Source organism: Branchiostoma floridae, chromosome 5 (assembly GCF_000003815.2).
Source record: "Branchiostoma floridae strain S238N-H82 chromosome 5, Bfl_VNyyK, whole genome shotgun sequence".
Classification (NCBI taxonomy): Eukaryota; Metazoa; Chordata; class Leptocardii; order Amphioxiformes; family Branchiostomatidae; genus Branchiostoma; species Branchiostoma floridae.
In genome coordinates, this window is record NC_049983.1 from 16,754,064 (window position 1) to 16,779,032 (window position 24,969).

At 42.2% G+C, this 24,969-nt stretch overlaps 3 protein-coding genes across 3 annotated transcripts in view; all 3 read left to right on the plus strand.

The window, feature by feature from the left end:
• LOC118415837 (NXPE family member 3-like) overlaps positions 1-7,112 on the plus strand; it is a 15,109-nt gene extending 7,997 nt beyond the window's left edge. Inside the window, exons 2-6 of the mRNA XM_035820670.1 lie at positions 2,711-2,790; positions 3,324-3,695; positions 4,052-4,374; positions 4,671-4,915; positions 5,844-7,112. Of these exons, the coding sequence (XP_035676563.1) occupies positions 2,713-2,790; positions 3,324-3,695; positions 4,052-4,374; positions 4,671-4,915; positions 5,844-6,367 (1,542 nt within the window). The 5' untranslated portion in view covers positions 2,711-2,712 and the 3' untranslated portion in view covers positions 6,368-7,112. The remainder of the gene's footprint in view (positions 1-2,710; positions 2,791-3,323; positions 3,696-4,051; positions 4,375-4,670; positions 4,916-5,843) is intronic.
• Positions 7,113-8,920: 1,808 nt separating this feature from the next.
• Positions 8,921-12,472, plus strand: LOC118416459 (NXPE family member 3-like). Its single transcript, XM_035821563.1, has 4 exons — positions 8,921-9,754; positions 10,459-10,781; positions 11,358-11,602; positions 11,883-12,472. The coding sequence occupies exons 1-4, from the start codon at positions 9,419-9,421 to the stop codon at positions 12,098-12,100; spliced, it is 1,122 nt and encodes a 373-aa protein (XP_035677456.1). The 5' UTR covers positions 8,921-9,418; the 3' UTR covers positions 12,101-12,472.
• A 3,409-nt stretch (positions 12,473-15,881) lies between these two features.
• Positions 15,882-23,761, plus strand: LOC118416747 (NXPE family member 3-like). Its single transcript, XM_035821977.1, has 6 exons — positions 15,882-15,983; positions 16,287-16,655; positions 20,574-20,896; positions 21,473-21,717; positions 22,204-22,278; positions 22,699-23,761. The coding sequence occupies exons 1-6, from the start codon at positions 15,906-15,908 to the stop codon at positions 23,220-23,222; spliced, it is 1,614 nt and encodes a 537-aa protein (XP_035677870.1). The 5' UTR covers positions 15,882-15,905; the 3' UTR covers positions 23,223-23,761.
• The last annotated feature ends 1,208 nt before the right edge of the window (positions 23,762-24,969 follow it).

The following is a 24,969-nucleotide window of genomic DNA, read 5'->3' on the forward strand; positions in this document are numbered from 1 at the left end:
AGTGCCCTGCATCCCGAATGTCCGGAAGTTGTCAGCAAAATTACATCCTGTTTTTGTCAGACTGTAACGGAAGAAGAAAACAAATTTGCCACATTTCATACTTCTCTGGTTTATTGTTACACATTATTCATGCCCCTTTTTTGCTCGGAGGTTAAATCAATAGTCAGCAGCTCTATGTAAAAAAAGACGCTTCTTTCCATTCAACATAGAACGTTTTGGGTGCACCAAATATTCTCACAAGTTTCTGTAAAGTTTCATTTTCCGTAGATGAACAGAAATATCTAGGATGTTATTTCAGTCACGATTGACTAGATGCTGTGTCATCTCCGACCCTTCTGCACAGCACGAGAAAAGGGCAGGCCTGGTGAAGTATCTTGAATAGATGCAGGATTTGTTTATTTGTTTATTAAGATTCACAACACAAGTGGAAGGGGTGGGAACAGGTGGTGACACATTTGCTGGCCCTCGCCCCGACATGAAAATACAATAGATACAGCAGACTGAGATTAATGAAAAAAAAACGACATAATCAATCGATCAGACTACCGAGCCCTTAAATCCTGGCAGGAGGCGCACTTACATGCAGTAGACCAGGTATACAGGTTATCTGATACAAAGTGACTTCTGAATCTATCAACAGTAAATTTCACAAGTAGCTATTTGAAAGACAGGATGCCAGTAATGTAAAGTAACACATCAGAAGATCAAAAGATCAGCATTTTCCCCTCAGAAATGAAGACGGGATAGCCGCTACAATATAAGCATTCACACTCTTCGATGAAAAATGTACAAACTGTAACAATAATTACAATACATGTACATGTTGCTGAAGTATGACATTTTGTAAACTTGCATTTTCTTCGTACAGAACCGTGTGACAAAAAGAGAGTGTTATTTATGTTGACAAGGACAATAAAGAGTAAGGAATGTAGGAAATGTGTCATCTCCGCCCATTGTCCGCAGCATCTGAAATTTAGTTGTATTTTCCCTTTTTATTCAGTATTTGTTCAGAGTGAAGCTCTCAATTTCCCCGGTACTGTATACGTATACTCTATATGTGTATGTATACCAGCACCAATTGCAATACATACGTTGTTTTTTTTTCATTTGGTGGTCTAATATATAGCTAGCTTCAGTTATGATGGGATATTGCAACAAGCACTGTGTAACCAAGTATTGAGTCCCGTATCTTATCTGATGGTTTTATTTTGGTAAATATATCTTCCATTAAGTGTCGAGTCTGTGTAACTGGTTTCTATAAGTAATTATCGGTCCAATCTGTCGGTAGGAAATTATTATTTGCTTTTCCGCAATGGTTTGACAAAAACAGGAAGTAATTTCATTGACTAGAACACTCGGGAATGTAGAGCGACGTGTAATCTCCGCCCGTTGTCCACGGCATCCCGACTCATCACCGCTGTTTATTCAATATTGGAGAGTTTCTGGCCCACATGAAAATAAAATCATACGATTTGTTTCAGACGACGCCACAGTTGCCAGGGCCATAGTCCAGGGCGGAATATTAATATTGAATGAATGAAGACCTTTATTGTACAGTTTTGCCCAGCCGAGCTAAGTACAGGTTACAACAAGTCAAAACATATATACTGTACATATATAAAAGAATCACAAATCTTTTCTAATACGTGAATACCTTCATTGTACAGTTTTGCCCAGCCAAACTAAGTACAGGTCACAACAAGTCAAAACGTATATATATTATATAAAAGTATCACAAATCTTGTCTAGTTAATAGATGGGCATAAAAGAAGTTTATGTATGATTTTTTTGTGGGGGGGGGGGCATATGGAAGACGTCATCGGGTTTTATTGCACCCAATATTATTATTTTCTATGAGAAAATACATCAATTTGACACATACCACTGCAATTAAAGCTATGTTTTTTATGTGTATAATGATATCATTGATGAAAGCTACAAACTCACGTTCGTACAACTTGATATGATCTAATGATCTGTAGTTATTTAGTAAAAATGTAGTACCTATTTAGGCAGGTAGGAAACCTTATGTACTCTTGCAAAGAAGAGCAAGTGCCCAATGTAAAGAAAGGTATACAATTGAATGATTTTACTTGTGATTTTGATGATGATTACTTGTGGGTAAGAAGAAAGACATTGCAAAAGCAAACGTCTCCTGACGTTTGGCGTCGAGTGTGCAGGAAAAGGTAAAAGAAAAGTTCACAAAATCAAAGATCAAGTCAAATGTGGCAGCATACCTTATGCATAAGATGTAATTGTTTATTACATCACAATATAACATTGTCCTACTATATCTAACATGGATGTTATCATTCACTTTTCTTCCTATTGCAGCAGAACTTCCGGGTTTTGTGTCATTGTCCTGGACATACCATGCTTTGGGTTTTGGGTGGTTTTAATGTAACAAAAATTAAGATAGTGTTGAGTTGGGCCCCTAGCAATATCGTTTGGAACTGCAGGGGTGTTTTTATTAAAATTTCTCAACTAAAAAGAGGAAGGACGTGTTTGCATGATTTTAGATCACGTTTCGGTTGTCCAGCCACTACGATAGATGTAGGTAGATTTTTAAAATGTGGTACCGGACAGAAACACAAGAGTTGACGTTACAATACAATTTTATAGATTAAGGTAAAATGCTTAAGGATTTTTACCTAAATCAATGAAAACGTTTCATTGACGTTACGTTAGCGTTGCGTCTCTCTGTTGACAGTTATGGACCGCCGTTGGAAGTTCGCCGTTCTGTTGGTGCTTTCTGCCGGCTGGATTATCCTTATTACACCGATGATGACGGTAAGGTTTGCTATGGTAAACTTTGCTAAGGCGTTGCTATGGTGATATTTCTGTCCGCCACGTTGGATGGATAAACCTGGAAGTCGTCAAGTCATTTCGTGGAAGAACGTTAGAAATATGCAAATTTTAAGTCTAAATCTTCAACCAACAGCATATTATAGATCAAACACTGTTTTGTACACTCATAAAATGTCATCATAATATATACCCCTGTCACATTTGGCGAAAATCGATCGGACGACGATTCTGCGACAATCGCCTGAGCCTCGCATATACTAGTAATAATAACTTTTGCACAACAATTGTACAAGGTAAAAAGTATGGCTTACATGTGACAAGGTCGATATTCCGATGAATAATACGCGCAACCCTCCGTCGATCTTAAATATGGCTGATCTTCCATCGATACACCCAAAGATGGCGGATAATGTGACAGGGATATAACAGAGACGGTACTGGTAAGATCTGTCCTTTTATTTGCTACCATTGAAAAAAGTTGTTATTTCATTGCTGTTGGTATTTTCCTTCTGTAGACTTGGTACTTCCATGGCAAAACCCCGACACCAATGCCGAAGCGCCGTGTCTTTGTGACAAACGGCACGACTCTTGGACCTGCCATACTTGGGAAGGTCAACCCTCCTTCTCTTGACCAAGTCACGTGCCCAAACAAAACGAAGATCGTGGTCTTAAACAGGGACCGACTCTTCCGCCAAGGAGACGTCCTGGAGGTGAGAGTAACTGCGCGAGACGCAGAAGGGAGGCCGAAGACCCACGGCGGAGACTTTTTCCGCGCCAGGCTGATCGGCAACCTTACGCTGCAGGAAAGTAGCGCCGGTCAAGTGACCGACCACAGCAACGGCTCCTACACTGTGCAGTTCCCGCTCTACTGGGTAGGGGACGTCTCGGTAGGTGAAATGTGGCTATGAGAGGACCTCTCTTGACCTCCGGAATGTTTTGTCACAATGTTTTCCCATGTCAACAGATTTATGCTATTTTATCATTCTTCATGTCATACCCAGCCAAACCTGGGCTTTAGCCTATAGTTTAGGCCATCAAGTTTTGTCTCCTTTATAATACACCATGGTGCGTGGGTTGCTCTAGCACTAACATTTGGTACTAGCTAAGGCTACGGCATAGTGTAACACCGTTTTCAACAGCCTACCCTGTCGAACGTAGCCAAGCTCGGTCTACATTTCCCTCTTTTTTCGAGCAGTAAATTCCATTTTTTTCACTGCCAACTGTCCTCTGTAATTCCTGCTAGGTATGGATCCAACTCGTCCATCCGAGCAAAGCAGTGGAGGTCCTGCAGCGAGTGCGACAAGTTCCCAACAAGAGGACCTTCCACTGCACTTTTGTCGGGGTGAAAACCGGCGTCACCGAAGAGCGTCAGTGCTTCAGTGCTCCCTACCCCAACCTGCCGCTCCACCAACAGTGCGATTTGTCAAAAGCGGACGCGAACGGTACCTGGTTCTGCGAGAGGCCAGAGAAACTTCCGTGTAACAGCATCTCAATGTGCAGATTTATATTCAATAATGCTAAGTTGCTGGACCTTGTGTCACAAGAGGAAAAGAAATTCTTTAAAAAGTAAGTTCCTCCAAAAGTTTCAGCTAAAAACCAGATTTTAGTACACAAGCGATTTTTTTCACCTGCCGACGTTTCGTTTGACTGTCTACTACCTCCCTGAAGGCAACACTGCAGGCAACTGCTGTACTTCATATCGTAGCTAGGTGGCGCTGCAGTGCGAAGTACGCGGTCTCAAATGTGACTGCCCTTGTATCGCCCCTTATCAAGGTTCATGCACGTTGATTCATGTAGATGTAACGTTAGTACATCAGTCTGCTTATCATTTCTAACATATCTCTTCTCTGCTTTTTTCACAGGCCGTACCTGGAAGAAGAACTGGAAGCAAACCTCTCAGTGCCCATCCGTGTCCATCCGCCTGCAGTGCGCATGCCCAGTCCTGCAGATCTTCCAGCGTGTCCTGGGAACGAGTCTGCCTCTCTGACCCCGGGTACCCAGGGACATTGGTCACGAGGGGTTTGGAAGTCATCCATCTGCAATGTGCAAGTTTTTAAAACAACGGACGTCCAACGGTGCCTGGCTAATAAAACCGTTTACCTACATGGTACGCTGTGTGCGTGATTTATTTGTACGCAAGGCTGCGCACGTACCAGGTCTGGAATTTGAAAGGTCTCAAACCCCACTGTTGTAGCTTACTTACCTCTGATTCTTAAGTCAACTCTAAGGTTTAAGGTCAAAATTAAAGATCCGTCCCTCGTAAACAATTCATTGTTTATAGACACGTCGATACAGTACACTGTTTTTTCTTGGGGGCCTTAACTACATGTACTGACCTTACTCTAAATCCCACTGCACTGGATTGGAACCTTCGGAGATGGCTTTGGGATGTACCACCTTCACGAACAACAATAAAACCCAAGGTCCTTACATTATTTCCCAATGACCGAAACCATTGACTATATATACACCTTTAGTCACTATATGTTTAACGTATGACCTAAGTTTAAAACAATTCTTCTTTTTTTTTCCTTTTCCGTTCGAAGGCGATTCGACCGTTCGCCAGTGGTATGAAAGGCTACAGGCGATACTACCGCTACGGAATGTCAAACAAAACACAGTTTTGCTAATATATCATTTGATTACGTCTGATTACGCATCAACTAAACCATTTTATCAAGTCATTAAGATGTAACTCTTCAAGTTGCTACGATTCCTACCCCCGTATCTCCGCACCGAGACCGTAAGGATTCAATTTGTATTTCTATGGTGTGTATGTCTACCATGCAGCTTAAGAGTGGTCACCAAAGTGACCGTCGGACACTTCAGATAAACACATCGATATGTAGCTGATTGATTAAGTGAGATAATCCCAAAATTTCTAATGAATATCCAAACGTTCTTCGAACACATAAACAGTAACATGCCTGGTGTTTTCACCAGCTGCAGTTCACTGACATACATATGGTGACACTAATATGACGGACAATGTTCACTGACAGTGCTTTGTTTCTTTGCCATGGTTTGCTTTATAGTTGTTCTGAAAAGTGCAAGCAACACCGAATGGAACGTCGCTGCCCACTTCAGGTTTCACCACGTCCCTATAGAAAAACAACTCCCGTATCCCTTCTTCAACCTGAGTTACGCTGCTGATCAACTGGACGCCATCCAGGGAGGGCCGAACACGGTTGTAGTCCTCAGCCTGTGGGCTCACTTCACTGAGGAACCGCTGGACATGATCCGGTCGCGCCTGCACGCCATTCGGCACGCCATCCACCGCCTCCAGCGCAGGGACCCCGGCACACACGTCTTCATCAGGACTGGAACCACACGGGAGCATACAGGGCAAAGCTTGATCCACTATTTGCTCGGAAGCGACTGGCTGGCGTACCAGATCACGGAGGAGATACGGGACATTTTCCGGGAGGACCCAGACGTGGTTGTGTTGGACTTCTGGGATATGACCGTGTGCCAGTGGGGCAGAGACAACGTCCACCCAGATCAAACTGTGGTGGACAATGAGATCAACATGCTGCTGTCCCGCGTCTGCCCAAAGTAGAGGGGTGAGAAAGGCGAACAGAGTGGTTTATTAGGTGGTTATACGTCACAAGCCACGCGATATGACACCGTCAATGGGTATTAGTCACGAGAGGTTTGAAAGTCATCCATCCGCATCGTACGACTTTTTAAAACAACGGACACAAATAAAATGACATTCAATGTTTTTCATCTTGCTGGAAAGGTTGGACAAAATTCAAATATCCTTTGGACCAATATGGTTCATTGCCCACATCTAAGCTGTGACATGATGAAGCTTTTAACATCTTAATGCACATTGTGAGTCAGTTAAATACGGCCTCATTTGTTTGCTCTATTCATTTGTTCACAAGATATTACATTAAATGTTATACAATAACAAAAGATAAACAAGTAATGCAGGAGGGAAAAGCGTGTACATCTTGCACAAAGCCCTTCAATTAAACAAAATTGATCATGATCAATAATTGATACATTTACATAGAATATTATAATTGATACTCAAATAACTAATGCTTTTAATCAATTGTAAAGGTAAATTAATGATAAACAATAAAGCCAAGTAAAAGAATATTAGTCACTTACTACGATACTTAATCCAAAGTTGGAACATACTCACTAACTCAGTAAATTACGAAAATTATTTATTACCTCCTGGAAGAGAAGTCACCTCCTAAAGGAGTATTGCGGTTGGTCATATCAGCACGTTCGCACTGGGTATGTGAATTTTTCAAGGGGCAGTGATTAAAGTAATCATGTTGAATTGACTTAATCTTGTCTTGTCTTCTGTTGTATGTTAAAATATAAGTACATGGCCATCCTAGATGTTATGCCCTACCCTATGTAAGAGTCACTCAGAGACGATAAGTTCAAAGACGATAAACATTTCTCTTAATAAACCACCCGCCGTACGTGCAAATACGTGCAATCTTTTAGGATCCGTACGAACTCGTAGGGACTCCGACGGATTTCGGAGAATGCAGACACGCCGTAGAACTTTACGTGCAGGCAAACCTTTGTGTACCATCAGGCTGCGGAAGGACAGCAAACCGATGTAAACATCTATCTCAAAGAGAGGAATACCTTTTTAAGTCCCAATCCAAACTGGACCAAGGGACTATGCTAATTATAGATGGAGGTTTACATGTTTTAAAGCTTGAATGAAACTTGACTGAAACAAGCTTAAGACTATGGGGATCTATGGGGTATGGTACCATGTCCTTATATTTTACAAAGAATTTATTGATGAACAACTGATAGCATAAGTTGTTTTCAGTAAAGCACTGTGCTGAGTTAGTGTCCTTTGACATCGTTTTCTAGACTTTGGGGTCCTTCCAAATTGCATTTTTTTTTATAAATTATATCACATCCCACATGGATGGGAGTGACTATTCTTTTTAGATTTCACCCAATACCACAGCTATAGAGTGAAATATAGTCCCCGTTTTGCATCCTGCTGTACCAAGGACGTTACGTCCTTGGCTGTACCAATGTTCTCCCAGTCACGTGTCTCTGACGTCACGTGCCGGATGTGGCAGTCGAATCATGCGAACCAAGGACGTTCTATCACGTCCTTGTGCGAACAAGCTTGATAGCGTTCAGCCCAAAACTGCAGGGTAAGTCTCAATTCATTCCAGTGTTGGTTTTGTAGTAAGATTCGGTCCTTCTTTGACATAGTTGGACAACACAGAGGAACTTATGCTATAAAAGTTCAGTTGTAATGTATTAGTAGTTTCATTTGCAACGATTGCCAACGTTTTAAGAAATCTTACTAGCGTGCTTAAAAGGACATTACTGATAGTTTTTGATGTTGCATAGAGGACTTTGATATTATTAAGTTCAATTTCATTTCATTTTGGTTGTACGTGTACATTTCACTTAAACCCTGATCCATATTATCACGTCTGGTACAAAATCTATCTCTTATTTGTTTGCCTCATCCTTATGAATATGATGCCCCAATACATCCGTGTATAGTTCCTGTTTGAACTATCGGACACAATCAACTTCACGTATCGTCACAGACACTAATATGTTACACGCGGGATTCCGTGCAGAATGTTCACATAAAGTTATTTTGCAAAATCGTGACACATGGTTAACTTTTCGTCTTTAAGACCTTGCTATATCTTTAAGAACAAACAGTATGATCTTGTTGCCAATTTATCGGCCTGTAGAGAACAAACCTGTAATGTAGAGAACAAACCTGTTTGATAATGTCTAGTTTTACATTTTTTTATAAAATCATTTTGTCAACCTAGATTTCATCCCACCAAGTTAAAGCAGTAGCGCACGTCAGAAAGAGTGCAGGCTTTGGTCACGGCATCTTGTTCTGCAGACTGTGCAGCTTAAATGTCTAAAGGCAGCAACAAAGTACGGAATCCGATATGAATCAGCTTAAAGCCTCCATAGCAGGATCTCTAGGCCTTTTTCGTCCTTTTTTTGGCTCATAATACATTGTTGCTGGCCATTCCTTTTTATTCGCTTGCAAAAGCAGTACCGGCAGTACAAGGGACCCAGTACAAAATGAAATGGTCATCAAAAGTGTATTACGTGCCAAAAAAAGACGAAAAAAGACCCAGAGAGACTGATATTGAGGCTATCAGCTCACTGGTTTCCATATTTGTTGGCATACATGTGCGTAGACTGTACTTATTGTCATTACCTTCAATCAAAACGTTACATTCACGTTAAGTTAGCGTTGCGTCTCTCTGTTGACAGTTTGAATATGGACCGCGGTTGTAAGTTCGCCGTTCTCTTGGTGCTTTCTGCCGGATGGATTACTTTACTTACGCCGATGATGACGGTAAGGTTTGGTATGGTAAACTAAGGCGTTGCTATGGTGATATTCTGTCCGCCATGTTGGATGGTTAAACCTGGAAGTCGTCAAGTCTAAGGTTAAATCTAAATCTTCCCGATTCAACCAACAGCATCTTATAGATCAAGCACTGTTTTGTAACGGATAAAATTATGGATAAGAGTATGGCTTTAACTTATTTCACTAATTGAGTATGGCGGTGTTGGTATTTTCCTCCTGTAGACTTGGAACTTCCAGGACAAAATTCCGACACCAATGCCGAAGCGTGTCTTTGTGGCAAACGGCACGACTCTTGGACCTGCCACCCCTGGGAAAGTCACGCCTCCTTCTCTTGACCAAGTCACGTGCCCAAGCAAAACGAAGATCGTCGTCTTAAACAGGGATCGACTCTTTCGCCAAGGAGACGTCCTGGAGGTGAGGGTAACGGCACGAGACGCAGAAGGAAGACCGAAGGCCCACGGCGGAGACTTTTTCCGCGCTAGGCTGATCGGCAACCTTACGCTGCAGGAAAGTAGCGCTGGTGACGTGACCGACCACGATAACGGCTCCTACACCGTGCAGTTCCCGCTCTACTGGGTAGGGGGCGTCTCGGTACGTGAAATATTGTGGCTATGAGAGGCCCTCTCTTGACCTTTGGAATGTTTTGTTACAATGTTTTCCCATCTCAACAGCTTTCTGCTCTTTTATCACTCTTCCTTTCCAGTCATACCCAGTCAAACCTGGGCTTTAGGCCTTCAAGTTTTGTCTCCTTACTACGGATCTTATCGTATCATGCGAATCTCGAGAATATATTTTTTTCATTCTAATGCTTTTTGTTTTGATAATTGAAAAAAATAGATAAACATGCAACACAAACCCTGAATTTGCCCTGCAGACTCCAGAACTAGTGAGGAAGACGAATTGTTCGTCGATCGGCCTACTTCCTCGCTTGGCCTATTCTTCAAGCACAGGTTGTATCGGAGGCCGGATAATGGCCGGATTTCGTACCGCTCAATCTTAAGAATTCCGGCCACTCCCAGCATCTCCTACTCAACCTCTGCTTAAAGAATATACGCTTCGCCACCATGGTGCGTGGGTTGTTCGAGCATTTAACCCATCCTGCACTAGCCCGTACATTTTGTACTAGCAAGAAGACTCCTTGGTACTCAGCTAGGGCTACGCCATAGTGTAACACCGTTTTCAACAAAAACTCGATAGCCTAGCCTGCCGAACGTAGCCAAACTCGGTCTACATTTCCCTCTTTTTCAGCATTAAATTCCTTTTTTATTCCAACTGCCCTGTGTTATTCCTGCTAGATACGGATCCAACTCGTCCATCCGAGCGAAGCAGTGGAGGTCCTGCAACGAGTGCGAGAAGTTCCTAACAAGAGAACCTTCCACTGCACCTTTGTCGGGGTGAAAACCGGCGTCACCGAAGAGCGTCAGTGCTTCAGCGCTCCCTACCCCAACCTGCCGCTCCACCAACAGTGCGATTTCTCAAAAGCGGACGCGAACGGTACCTGGTTTTGCGAGAGGCCGGAGAAACTCCCGTGTAACAGCATCTCAAAGTGCATATTTATATTCAATAATGCTAAGTTGATGGGCCTTGTGTCACAAGAGGAAAAGAAATTCTTTAAAAAGTAAGTTCCTCCAAAAGTCTCATGCTGGTGTACAAGTTAACACAATGATTCTAGTACACAAGCGATTTTTTACCTGCCGACGTTTCGTTTGACTGTCTACTACCTCCCTGAATGCAACGCTGTCACTGCTGTGCTTCATACTGTAGCTAGGTGGCGCTGCAGTGCGAAGTATGCGGTCCCAAATGTGACTAGCCCTGTATCCCCCCTCCTCAAGATTCATCATTGAGAGATTTCAAGATTGTATCCGATACACGCTTGTTTAAGACGATGATTTCTACGGATCATAATGTTTTAGTGTATATAACCCTCTCACCTCGTGACTTTATGTATGTATTTGTATGTACGTCTGTTCCGTTTTGGGTGTATGTTATTGTATCTGTCTACCTACTTGTATATACTGTGTGTGTTTTTATGAGCTCTGGAAGATAAGCTCAATGAGCTAAAGGGTATCACAATAAACTCAATAAACTCATGCACGTTGATTCATGTAGATGTACGTGTATCAGTCTGTTTATGATTTATAATATATTAACTGATGATACAGTTAGATTTTTGTCTTCTCTGCTTTTTTCACAGGCCATACCTGGAAGAAGAACTGGAAGCAAACCTCTCGGTGCCCATCCGTGTCCATCCGCCTGCAGTGCGCATGCCCAGTCCTGCAGATCTAAAAGCGTGTCCTGGGAACGAGTCTTCCTCTCTGACCCCGGGTACCCAGGGACATTGGTCACGTGGGGTTTGGAAGTCATCCATCTGTAACGTGAGAATTTTTAAAACAACAGACGTCCAACGGTGCCTGGCTAATAAGACCGTTTACCTACACGGTGCGTTGTGTGCGTTGTCTACGGTCAGCAATGGTGTTGTTGCAGTGAATAGTTCTAAACACCCGCCGTTGTAGTTCACTTGTCTCTCCTCCAATTCTATTAATGACTGTAGCTCTTTCAAATAAGCCATCACATAGTTCCAGTGCCGTGTCACTCACTCACTCACTCACTCACTCACTCACTCACTCACTCACCCACTCACTCACTCTTCTTGATACCACCAATGAGAAAGCATATATATTTGCTTCAAACCTTTTTCTTGGCTTTTCCCCACTTGAAGGTGACTCCACAATCCGCCAGTGGTACGAAAGGCTGGAGGCGATGCTGCCGCTACGGAACGTCAAACAACACACTTCGGGTTTGCCAACTACTCTTTGTTACGTAAAGAAATGTCCCTTGAAACGATGCATCCCTGATACTCAGAGCAAGGCTTATCTAAATCTCTACATTGAAAATCCTAAAGCCCAACTGTTCTTCTTCACCTGCCTGTCATCGTAAAAGTCACTAAACAGTTGCAAGTGCCCATGTGCAGCCGTGATGCATTGTGATCTAAACCTTGGAGATTCCCGATAATGAGCTGATTTGCCGTTTAACTGCATATGCGCAGATGAACTGCTGGGTAAAATGTCAAAAGTGAAGGCTCCTCAACCTGTAAAAATGTTTTGTCTAGACCATCTTTAAGACATGTCCAGACGTTACCTTTGACATATTAAGTAGGGTGCCTCTCGATGTGCATGCGCAATATAAACCGCGAAACGGCTTACATTTAATCTATTGCCGTTTCTAAAGTCATTGTCAGTGTCATATTCATTTTGGTGTTTCGATTTTGTAAACATGTAGCTAAAAAATAAAGGAAGGACATTTAGAGATCGTTGGACACTTCAGATGACCTCAAAGCCCAGGTTTCCGATGAACATTCCAAAGTTTCCAAACGACAAGAAGGTTGTTCAATTTACGAGCTAGCTACAATTCAGTTAATTGCAAATAGAGGCACCGATATGGCGGACAGTGTTTCCTGTCCCAAGAGTATCATATTTGATATGTGTTTTTTCATGATTTACAGTTTTGAGACGTGGACACAACACCAACTGGAACGTCACTGTCCACTGGCGGTTTCACCACGCCCCTATCAGAGGAAGTACCTCGTTTAACTTCTCCGAGTTGAGTTACGCTGCTGATCAACTGGACGCCATCCAGGGAGGGCCGAACACGGTTGTAGTCCTCAGCCTGTGGGCTCACTTCACTGCAGAACCGCTGAACATGATCCGGTCGCGACTGCACGCCATACGACACGCCATCCACCGCCTCCAGCGCAGGGACCCCGGCACACACGTCTTCATCAGGACTGGAACCACACGGGAGCATACAGGGCATAGCTTGATCTACTATTTGCTCGGAAGCGACTGGCTTGCGTACCAGATCACGGAGGAGATACGGGAGATTTTCCGAGAGGACCCAGACGTGGTTGTGTTGGACTTCTGGGATATGACCGTGTGCCAGTGGGGCAGAGACAACGTCCACCCAGATCAAACTGTGGTGGATAATGAGCTCAACATGCTGCTGTCCCGCGTCTGCCCAAAGTAGAGGGGTGAGAAAGGCGAACACGGTGGTTTATTAGGTGGTTATACGTCACTAGCCAGACGATATGACACCGTCAATGGGTATTAGTCACGAGAGGTTTCAAAGTCATGCATCCGCAACGTACGACTTTTTAAAAACAACGGACAGAATGAAAATGACATTCAATGTTTTCCATCTTGCTGGAAAGGTTGGACAAAATTCAAATATCCTTTGGACCAATATGGTTCATTGCCCACATCTAAGCTGTGACATGATGAAGCTTTTAACATCTTAATGCACATTGTGACTCAGTTAAATACGGCCTCATTTGTTTGCTTTATTCATTTGTTCACAAGATATTACATTAAATATTATACAATAACAAAAGATAAACAAGTAATGCAGGAGGGAAAAGCGTGTACATCTTGCACAAAGCCCTTCAATTAAACAAAATTGATCATGATCAATAATTGATACATTTACATAGAATATTATAATTGATACTCAAATAACTAATGCTTTTAATCAATTGTAAAGGTAAATTAATGATAAACAATAAAGCCAAGTAAAAGAATATTAGTCACTTACTACGATACTTAATCCAAAGTTGGAACATACTCACTAACTCAGTAAATTACGAAAATTATTTATTACCTCCTGGAAGAGAAGTCACCTCCTAAAGGAGTATTGCGGTTGGTCATATCAGCACGTTCGCACTGGGTATGTGAATTTTTCAAGGGCAGTGATTAAAGTAATCATGTTGAATTGACTTAATCTTGTCTTGTCTTCTGTTGTATGTTAAAATCTAAGTACATGGCCATCCTAGATGTTATGCCCTACCCTATGTAAGAGTCACTCAGAGACGATAAGTTCAAAGACGATAAACATTTCTCTTAATAAACCACCCGCCGTACGTGCAAATACGTGCAATCTTTTAGGATCCGTACGTACCGCCTCCGTACGAACTCGTAGGGACTCCGACGGATTTCGGAGAATGCAGACACGCCGTAGAACTTTACGTGCAGGCAAACCTTTGTGTACCATCAGGCTGCGGAAGGACAGCAAACCGATGTAAACATCGATCTATCTCAAAGAGAGGAATACCTTTTTAAGTCCCAATCCAAACTGGACCAAGGGACTATGCTAATTATAGATGGAGGTTTACATGTTTTAAAGCTTGAATGAAACTTGACTGAAACAAGACTATGGGGATCTATGGGGTATGGTACCATGTCCTTATATTTTACAAAGAATTTATTGATGAACAACTGATAGCATAAGTTGTTTTCAGTAAAGCACTGTGCTGAGTTAGTGTCCTTTGACATCGTTTTCTAGACTTTGGGGTCCTTCCAAATTGCATTTTTTTTTTATGGGCTTTGCAGTTCCGGGTTTGCCGGCGTTCGCGCGGAAAATCGAACGCGATCGAAAGTAAAGTGCATCATGGGATATATGCAAATCCCCCCTTGCTGCTGTACCAAGGACGTTACGTCCTTGGCTGTACCAATGTTCTCCCAGTCACGTGTCTCTGACGTCACGTGCCGGATGTGGTAGTCGAATCATGCGAACCAAGGACGTTCTATCACGTCCTTGTGCGAACAAGCTTGATAGCGTTCAGCCCAAAACTGCAGGGTAAGTCTCAATTCATTCCAGTGTTGGTTTTGTAGTAAGATTCGGTCCTTCTTTGACATAGTTGGACAACACAGAGGAACTTATGCTATAAAAGTTCAGTTGTAATGTATTAGTAGTTTCATTTGCAACGATTGCCAACGTTTTAAGAAATCTTACTAGCGTGCTTAGAAGGACATTACTGATAGTTTTTGATGTTGCATAGAGGACTTTGATATCATTAAGTTCAATTTCATTTCATTTTGGTTGTACGTGTACATTTCATTTAAACCCTGATCCATATTATCACGTCTGGTACAAAATCTATCTCCTATTTGTTTGCCTCATCCTTATGAATATGATGCCCCAATACATCCGTGTATAGTTCCTGTTTGAACTATCGGACACAATCAACTTTACGTATCGTCACAGACACTAATATGTTACACGCGGGATTCCGTGCAGAATGTTCACATAAAGTTATTTTGCAAAATCGTGACACATGGTTAACTTTTCGTCCGGTTTAAGACCTTGCTATATCTTTAAAAACAAACAGTATGATCTTGTTGCCAATTTATCGGCCTGTAGAGAACAAACCTGTAATGTAGAGAACAAACCTGTTTGATAATGTCTAGTTTTACATTTTTTTATAAAATCATTTTGTCAACCTAGATTTCATCCCACCAAGTTAAAGCAGTAGCGCACGTCAGAAAGAGTGCAGGCTTTGGTCACGGCATCTTGTTCTGCAGACTGTGCAGCTTAAATGTCTAACGGCAGCAACAAAGTACGGAATCCGATATGGATCAGCTTAAAGCCTCCATAGCAGGATCTCTAGGCCTTTTTCGTCCTTTGTTGGCTCATAATACATTGTTGCTGGCCATTCCTTTTTATTCGCTTGCAAAAGCAGTACCGGCAGTACAAGGGACCCAGTACAAAATGAAATGGTCATCAAAAGTGTATTACGTGCCAAAAAAAGACGAAAAAAGACCCAGAGAGACTGATATTGAGGCTATCAGCTCACTGGTTTCAATATTTGTTGGCATACATGTGCGTAGACTGTACTTATTGTCATTACCTTCAATCAAAACGTTACATTCACGTTAAGTTAGCGTTGCGTCTCTCTGTTGACAGTTTGAATATGGGCCGCGGTTGGAAGTTCGCCGTTATCTTGGTGCTTTCTGCCGGCTGGATTACTTTACTTACGCCGATGATGACGGTAAGGTTTGCTATGGTAAACTAAGGCGTTGCTATGGTGATATTCTGTCCGCCATGTTGGATGGTTAAACCTGGAAGTCGTCAAGTCTAAGGTTAAATCTAAATCTTCCTGGTTCAACCAACAGCATCTTATAGATCAAGCACTGTTTTGTAACGGATAAAATGTCGTCATACCAGAGACAGTACTGGTAAGACTCCTTTAATCTGCTAGAGTTTGAAAAAAGTTGTATTTCATTGAGAGTATGGCCATGGCTTACTTACTTCACTGATTGAGTATGTCGGTGTTGGTATTTTTCTCCTGTAGACTTGGAACTTCCAGGACAAAATTCCGACACCAATGCCGAAGCGTGTCTTTGTGGCAAACGGCACGACTCTTGGACCTGCCACCCCTGGGAAAGTCACGCCTCCTTCTCTTGACCAAGTCACGTGCCCAAGCAAAACGAAGATCGTCGTCTTAAACAGGGATCGACTCTTTCGCCAAGGAGACGTCCTGGAGGTGAGGGTAACGGCACGAGACGCAGAAGGAAGACCGAAGGCCCACGGCGGAGACTTTTTCCGCGCTAGGCTGATCGGCAACACTATGCTGCAGGAAAGTAGCGCTGGTGACGTGACCGACCACGATAACGGCTCCTACACCGTGCAGTTCCCGCTCTACTGGGTAGGGGGCGTCTCGGTACGTGAAATATTGTGGCTATTAGAGGCCCTCTCTTGACCTTTGGAATGTTTTGTTACAATGTTTTCCCATCTCAACAGCTTTCTGCTCTTTTATCACTCTTCCTTTCCAGTCATACCCAGTCAAACCTGGGCTTTAGGCCTTCAAGTTTTGTCTCCTTACTACGGATCTTATCGTATCATGCGAATCTCGAGAATATATTTTTTCATTCTTTTTTTTTTTTTTATATTTTTATTTTTTTTTATTCAACAAAACAAACGTATGAAAACCATCCAGCAATTACAAAATAAGAATGTTTGAATAGAATATCAAACAAAGAAGTGAGATTATACGATAATCCTTCCCAGTGGAAACATATGAAATAATAATATGCACAGAAATGTATGAAATGATATTAACAAACTTTGCAATTTACATATCAAAATAAACAAAGCTTAACTGAACAGAAACGTATGACATGATTATAACCAAAAACGTATGAAATTAGATTATGTCAGCAGAGATTATGAAACAATCTATGAAAAGAAAACTTTTGAAATAATCACGTACACATGGAATGATCACAATAAGAAATATATGACATAATCATATTAAACAGAAATATATGAAATAATCATATCAAACTGAGATATATGAAGTGATCTTATCAACTCAATAGAAATGTAGAGAATAATCAATTACATAAAGTGCCCCATTTACCCAGATGTTTGTCCAATTTTCCTTTGCTAACTGCAATATAGTACTCAACTTTATTAAAGAAATAAACATAACGAAGAAACGATTCAAAATTCAAGTTTTTGGACTTTCTATTACTGTATATAAATTTTTTCGCTAGAAGTATAATAAGATTTTGAATGACGGGAGTGCCAGGGAGTAGGTTTCCAAAAATAACAATAAAGCCATTTAAATAAATGTTTTGGCCTGTTTTTTGAAAGTACCATGTTATGATTCTGTCCCAAAAGCCAATTAAGTTAGGACATTCCCAAAAAACATGCAGGTAAGTCTCCTCTTCTAGGTGACAGAATGAGCATAACGGGTCATCAATTAATTTCCAGATATATAATAACCTCTTTGTGGGTAAAAACTTATGCAAAATTTTATATTGGAAAATTCTGGTTGGTGGGTCAATGGACTTTGGTGCAGTAATTTAATGTGTATGCCTGTTTCCAAGGGATAGGGGTGTCAAAGAGGTACAGCCATGATAATTGTACCTTATGAGAAATATCAATAAGATTATTACATTGTGAAAAGAATCTATACATACTCTTATTAATTTTCATCTGTTTTAACCTTCATTAGGGGCATAAATATTGACTATACAAAATCTATAACTATCAATAGTTAAATCTACAATAATCCATCTGCCATGAGGATCAGTTCTAGTTTGATGGACGGATGGATTAATGTTGTTTTTGAAAAGAATGACTGTCCCTCTTTGACTGGAGGTTCCATGAGAGAAAACCATGGATCCCCCCCACTCATTCTGCCACCTACTCTCTTCAGATAATGTTGAATGGGTCTCCTGTAGGCATATAATTTGATATGGCTTATCCCTGAGCCATGTAAAGACCCCCCTACGTTTCATATGGTCTCTAAGTCCATTACAGTTATAGCTAGCAATTTGAACTTCAACCTGGGTCATGGTTTGTTGGGAATGTCAAGTATGATTGGAAAGCATCTGGGGTAAGCGGGCAAAGTAATACTGTATCTGTAGCAACTGAATAAAAGTTAACAAAACTGAAAGTCACATACAATGTTACTGAATGATTGGAAATCATAATATCTGTACAATAGACATAACAAAACATAACACTGGGGATCAATATTGCTGGATGGTTCAAAAACACAAAGGAAACAACATAAACACCACCAAAACACAAGATCATAACTGAAGTTGGTGGCCTTTCTCATATAAGCTCCATTATTTCAATTATTTCAGTATTCCGCAAAAGTTTTATATACATAATAAACCAAAAAGTAACAGAAAGAACAAATTAAATCAACACAAGTAGGAGAATCGGTCCGATTCAGAACTCAGACAATACTGTAACAAAAGAAAAGAACAGGCAGCAACGGAATACACCGGCTCGGCTGTGGGTTACGCAAGGTATGTTGACATTTCAAGTCAATTAAGTGCACGCTGATCAGCACGTGTTCAAACGAATGCTTGCACCTGTGAAGCATGCAAGCCAATTTCAAAAATTCATGCCGCCGCATATTTGTTACTACCTGTGACTTACAAACAAAACAAGGAGGTATTCTGATTCCTATCTACTAGTACTGTCTTCACATACATAAAAAACACACCAGCGCCTCAAAGGGATGAGATGTTCGTTTAATTATTTCAGTCAAATTTTAAACAACATGTTCACCATCATGTGTTCTTTGTAGATAGCATAAGGTCAATCGCATCGGCGCGTTTCTTCTCTTGACCGTTCACAAGTAACATTGCGTACGTTGCCTTGGGAGGCACCCAAATCGAAACCCTAGTATCAGTACCTTTGGCTTTTGCTGCTTCAGCGTCTCGAACCGGGACAAGGCTGGCCCTCGCTGCCTGTAGGGGAGGGGGGAGATGCTCGAAAACCGCCAGTCCCTCCTTGTTCCCGCGTAGCTTCCTTCCCTCTCGTAGAATCCGATCCCGATCGTGGAAGTTGAGCAATCTGACCAACAGGGGTGGGTTCGGGCGCGTTTTTGTGGGTCTCGAGAGGCGATGGACCGCGGCGAAAGGCACAGGCGCAAGATGAAGTTTCTCCGACAAAAAAACAGCAAATACCTGTTGTGAATCTTCCTTCTCGTTGCATGGCAGACCTCTAATGATTATGTCGGCTTTCCTCGAGTAACGCTCTGCCAGCAAGTCAGCCTTCAGTCTCGCACGTCGTTCCTCGTCCAGCGCTCGGCGTAGGTCTTGAATTTCCTCCGTCTGGAATTCCGCGGCGTGTTCGTTGGCTCCCACCCGCTCACGTAAACTGGTTAAGTCGGCTGACAAACCTTCGACCTTGTTGTCTAATGCGCGAATTTGGCCAGACAGTTTTTCCCCAACATTCTGAAACTGACCTAGTAGAGTCTCCTGCTGTTTTTGAGTCTGTTTGAGGATCAGATGCGCGAGCGTCTGAAGCTCTGGTGAAAGAGACTGCAACTCGTCGCTACCCGTACCTGCCGCCATCTTTGGTGTCTTGGGTGGGGGGCAGCGTTTCAGATTCGGACTACCTTCTTCCGTGCTGCTCGAGCCTCTGGAACGTCTGGTTCTCTTTCCCATTCGACAGTCCAACACAAACGTTGTAGACACCCAGAAACTGAAGCGGTTTGCGTTCTATTCAAGCGTAGCGCGGAAAAATAAAATTGGTAGGAGCACCTCAACCGTGACACGTCCTATCTGGGGGCCGCCATCTTGAAATTTATTTTTTCATTCTAATGCTTTTTGTTTTGATAATTGAAAAAAATAGATAAATACATGCAACACAAACCCTGAATTTGCCCTGCAGACTCCAGAACTAGTGAGGAAGACGAATCGTTCGTCGATCGGCCTACTTCCTCGCTTGGCCTATTCTTCAAGCACAGGTTGTATCGGAGGCCGGATAATGGCCGGATTTCGTACCGCTCAATCTTAAGAAATTCCGGCCACTCCCAGCATCTCCTACTCAACCTCTGCTTAAAGAATATACGCTTCGCCACCATGGTGCGTGGGTTGTTCGAGCATTTAACCCATCCTGCACTAGCCCGTACATTTTGTACTAGCAAGAAGCTTTTATGCAGAGTATAAAAGCTCCTTGGTACTCAGCTAGGGCTACGCCATAGTGTAACACCGTTTTCAACAAAAACTCGATAGCCTTCCGAACGTAGCCAAACTCGGTCTACATTTCCCTCTTTTTCAGCAGTAAATTCCTTTTTATTCCAACTGCCCTGTGTTATTCCTGCTAGATACGGATCCAACTCGTCCATCCGAGCGAAGCAGTGGAGGTCCTGCAACGAGTGCGAGAAGTTCCTAACAAGAGAACCTTCCACTGCACCTTTGTCGGGGTGAAAACCGGCGTCACCGAAGAGCGTCAGTGCTTCAGCGCTCCCTACCCCAACCTGCCGCTCCACCAACAGTGCGATTTGTCAAAAGCGGACGCGAACGGTACCTGGTTTTGCGAGAGGCCGGAGAAACTCCCGTGTAACAGCATCTCAAAGTGCAGATTTATATTCAATAATGCTAAGTTGATGGGCCTTGTGTCACAAGAGGAAAAGAAATTCTTTAAAAAGTAAGTTCCTCCAAAAGTCTCATGCTGGTGTACAAGTTAACACAATGATTCTAGTACACAAGCGATTTTTTACCTGCCGACGTTTCGTTTGACTGTCTACTACCTCCCTGAATGCAACGCTGTCACTGCTGTGCTTCATACTGTAGCTAGGTGGCGCTGCAGTGCGAAGTATGCGGTCCCAAATGTGACTAGCCCTGTATCCCCCCTCCTCAAGATTCATCATTGAGAGATTTCAAGATTGTATCCGATACACGCTTGTTTAAGACGATGATTTCTACGGATCATAATGTTTTAGTGTATATAACCCTCTCACCTCGTGACTTTATGTATGTATTTGTATGTACGTCTGTTCCGTTTTGGGTGTATGTTATTGTATCTGTCTACCTACTTGTATATACTGTGTGTGTTTTTATGAGCCCTGGAAGATAAGCTCAATGAGCTAAAGGGTATCACAATAAACTCAATAAACGCATGCACGTTGATTCATGTAGATGTAAGTGTATCAGTCTGTTTATGATTTATAATATATTAACTGATGATACAGTTAATTTTTTGTCTTCTCGGTTTTTTTCACAGGCCGTACCTGGAAGAAGAACTGGAAGCAAACCTCTCGGTGCCCATCCACGTCCATCCGCCTGCAGTGCGCATGCCCAGTCCTGCAGATCTAAAAGCGTGTCCTGGGAACGAGTCTTCCTCTCTGACCCAGGGTACCCAGGGACATTGGTCACGTGGGGTTTGGAAGTCATCCATCTGCAACGTGAGAGTTTTTAAAACAACAGACGTCCAACGGTGCCTGGCTAATAAAGTCGTTTACCTACATGGTGCGTTGTGTGCACTCTCACTGCACTTGCGTCAAGCTTGCGTCACTCCGGGGTTCGTTCACTGCGGCACTGTTTCTTTATTTTCTAAAAGTACGGCTTAGAATACGACAAAATACACAAAAAGTGATAAAATTCGTCCTTTATCTCTGAAATTCGTTGAGTATCTTTCAAACCCCACAGTGACGCAAGCCTGACGCACGTGCAGTGAGAGGCCGAGGGCACATTTACTTACCTCTTACACTAAACCTCGCTGTTTTAGCTTACTTGCCTCTCATCCTAAAAGCCAACTCATAGTTTCGAGTGCGCGAGTGCAGTCGTATGCGTAATGCATGGTGGTCCAAGGTCAAACATTAAACATTAAATCGCGAACATTAAACCACCGCGAAAGTTTATGCATCTACTTCTTCCCAATGACCGAAAACATTGAGTGGCCAGTAAAAACCTTAACTAATAATAATTCTCCTTTTTTTTCTTTTCCGTTCGAAGGCGATTCCACCGTTCGCCAGTGGTATGAGAGGCTACAGGCGATACTGCCGCTACAGAATATAAAACAAAACACAGGTTTGCCAATATAACTCTTTGATTACGTCCGATTACGCATCAACTGAACCATTTTTTATCAAATCATTGAGATGTAACTCTTCAAGTTGAAACGATTCCTACCCCCGTATCTCCGCACAGAGACCTTAAGGATTCGGTTTGCATTCTTATGGTGTGTATGTCTACCGTGTTGCTTAAGAGAGGTCAACATAATGACCATCGGACACTTCAGACAAGCACATCGATATAACGTTATAGATCTGATTGATTAAGTGAGATAATCCCAAAATTTCCAATGAATATCCAAACGTTCATCGAACACATATCACGTGTTTTCACCAACTGCAGTTCACTGAAATACATATGGCGACACCTATATGACGGATAATTTTCACTGACAGTGTATATTTTTTTGTTTCTTTGCTATGGTTTGCTTTATAGTTGTTCTTAAAAGTGCAAGCAACACCGAATGGAACGTCGCTGCCCACTTCCGGTTTCACCACGTCCCTATAGAAAAACAACTCCCGTATCCCTTCTTCAACCTGAGTTACGCTGCTGATCAACTGGACGCCATCCAGGGAGGGCCGAACACGGTTGTAGTCCTCAGCCTGTGGGCTCACTTCACTGCAGAACCGCTGGACATGACCCGTTCACGACTGCACGCCATACGGCACGCCATCCACCGCCTCCAGCGCAGGGCGCCCGGCACACACGTCTTCATCAGGACCGGAACCACGAGGGAGCATACAGGGAATGCCTTGATCCACTATTTGCTCGGAAGCGACTGGCTTGCGTACCAGATCACGGAGGAGATACGGGAGATTTTCCGAGAGGACCCAGACGTGGTTGTGTTGGACTTCTGGGATATGACCGTGTGCCAGTGGGGCAGAGACAACGTCCACCCAGATCAAACTGTGGTGGACAATGAGCTTAACATGCTGTTGTCCCACGTCTGCCCCAAGTAGGAGGGGTGAGCAAAGTGAACAGGGTGGTTTATGGGGTGGTTACATTTATAATTGTCACTAGCCAGCTGGTATGACGCCGTCAATGGGTATTAGTCACGAGAGGTTTCAAAGTCATGCATCCGCAACGTACGACTTTTTAAAACAACGGACAGAATGAAAATGACATTCAATGTTTTCCATCTTGCTGGAAAGGCGGACGAAATTCAAATATTCTTTGGACCATTATAAGCTGTGACATGATGAAGCTTTGAACATCTTAATGCATATTGTGACTCATTTAAACACGGCATCGTTTGTTTGTTTTATTTATTTGTTCACAAAATATTACATTAGATATCATACAGTAACAAAAGATCAAACAGGTGCAGGAGGAGGGAAAATCATGTAAAGCTTACACTAAGCCCCCTTCAATGAAACAAAATTGATTATGATCAATAAATTATAAAGTATTGCGGTCGGTCATGTACGTACAGTCGCATGATATGTGAATTTTTCAATGGTCAATGATTAAAGTGATCATGTTGATTTGACTAAATCTATTCTTGTCTTTTCCTTTCTTTTCTTTTCTTCTATGTTAAATTTGTTGAATTGAGTAAGTACATGGTCATCTTAGATGTTATGCCCTATCCTATGTATTACCTTGCAAAAGGAATACTGTAAATGTATTTAAGTTCGCGGGGATTTAATTTCGCGGTAGCGGGAAAAAGGACTTTTCGCGGTGAATTTAAGTTCACGGTAACACCATAGACTGCAGTCTAATGACATAATAGAAAAATGTTCGCGGTGGTTTTAAGTTCGCGTTGAAGTGGTCACCGCGAAAACCGCAAACATTTATCCACCACGAACATTTCTGCATTTACAGGTAAATCCAGAAACTTTCGCGGTGGATTAATTTTCGCGGTGGCCGCTTCACCGCGAACTTATAACCACCGCGAGCATTTTTCCATGGCAGTAAGATACTAGAGTGCATGGTGATACCGCGAAATTAAAACCACCGCGAAAAGTCCTTTTTCCCGCTACTGCGAAATCAAATCCTCGCGAACTTAAATGCATTTAGTATTTGAAGAATTGGCATCGATAACACAAAGCTAGAAACTTTTTATTAACCATTGCATCACCGTTCAAAGTTCATAGAATTAAGAGCCCTTGAGGTCTTAAGTCTTCCTTTTATCCAGCCCATGTTGATTTGGTCATATGAATGGCATCTGCGCGCATCAATTTTTGGACATTTCCAAAAGAAGTTTTCAACCATACTTAAATCGTACAAAGCAGTATCAAAAAAGATATATATATATCGGAAAACATATACGTAAGTCATATAATGCCAACGTCAATTCCAAGGTTAAAAAAAGAGGATGTGAAAGAACAAAAACGAAGAATCTATTGTTCGGTACGGTGTTCCATACTCTGTGTATTTGTGTATCCTTTCTGACCACGTTTTTAGGACAAACTTTTTTCATTCACATGTTCGCATCAATTTGGGAGTTTCCAGAGAATGTCATCCATATAATCTAATCAACACAGCCGTAGTAAGGACAGCAAACCGAGGTAAGCAACTTTCTCAAAGGGAGAAATACCTTTTTCAGTCCCAATCCAAACTGGACTAAATGACTCATGATGCTGATTACAGATATGGAGGTGTACATCAGCTTGCATGAAATTTGACAGAAACAAGACTATGTGGTATGGTACCATGTCCTTATATATACAAAGAATCTAATGATGAAATTTCTCCGATAGCATAGAA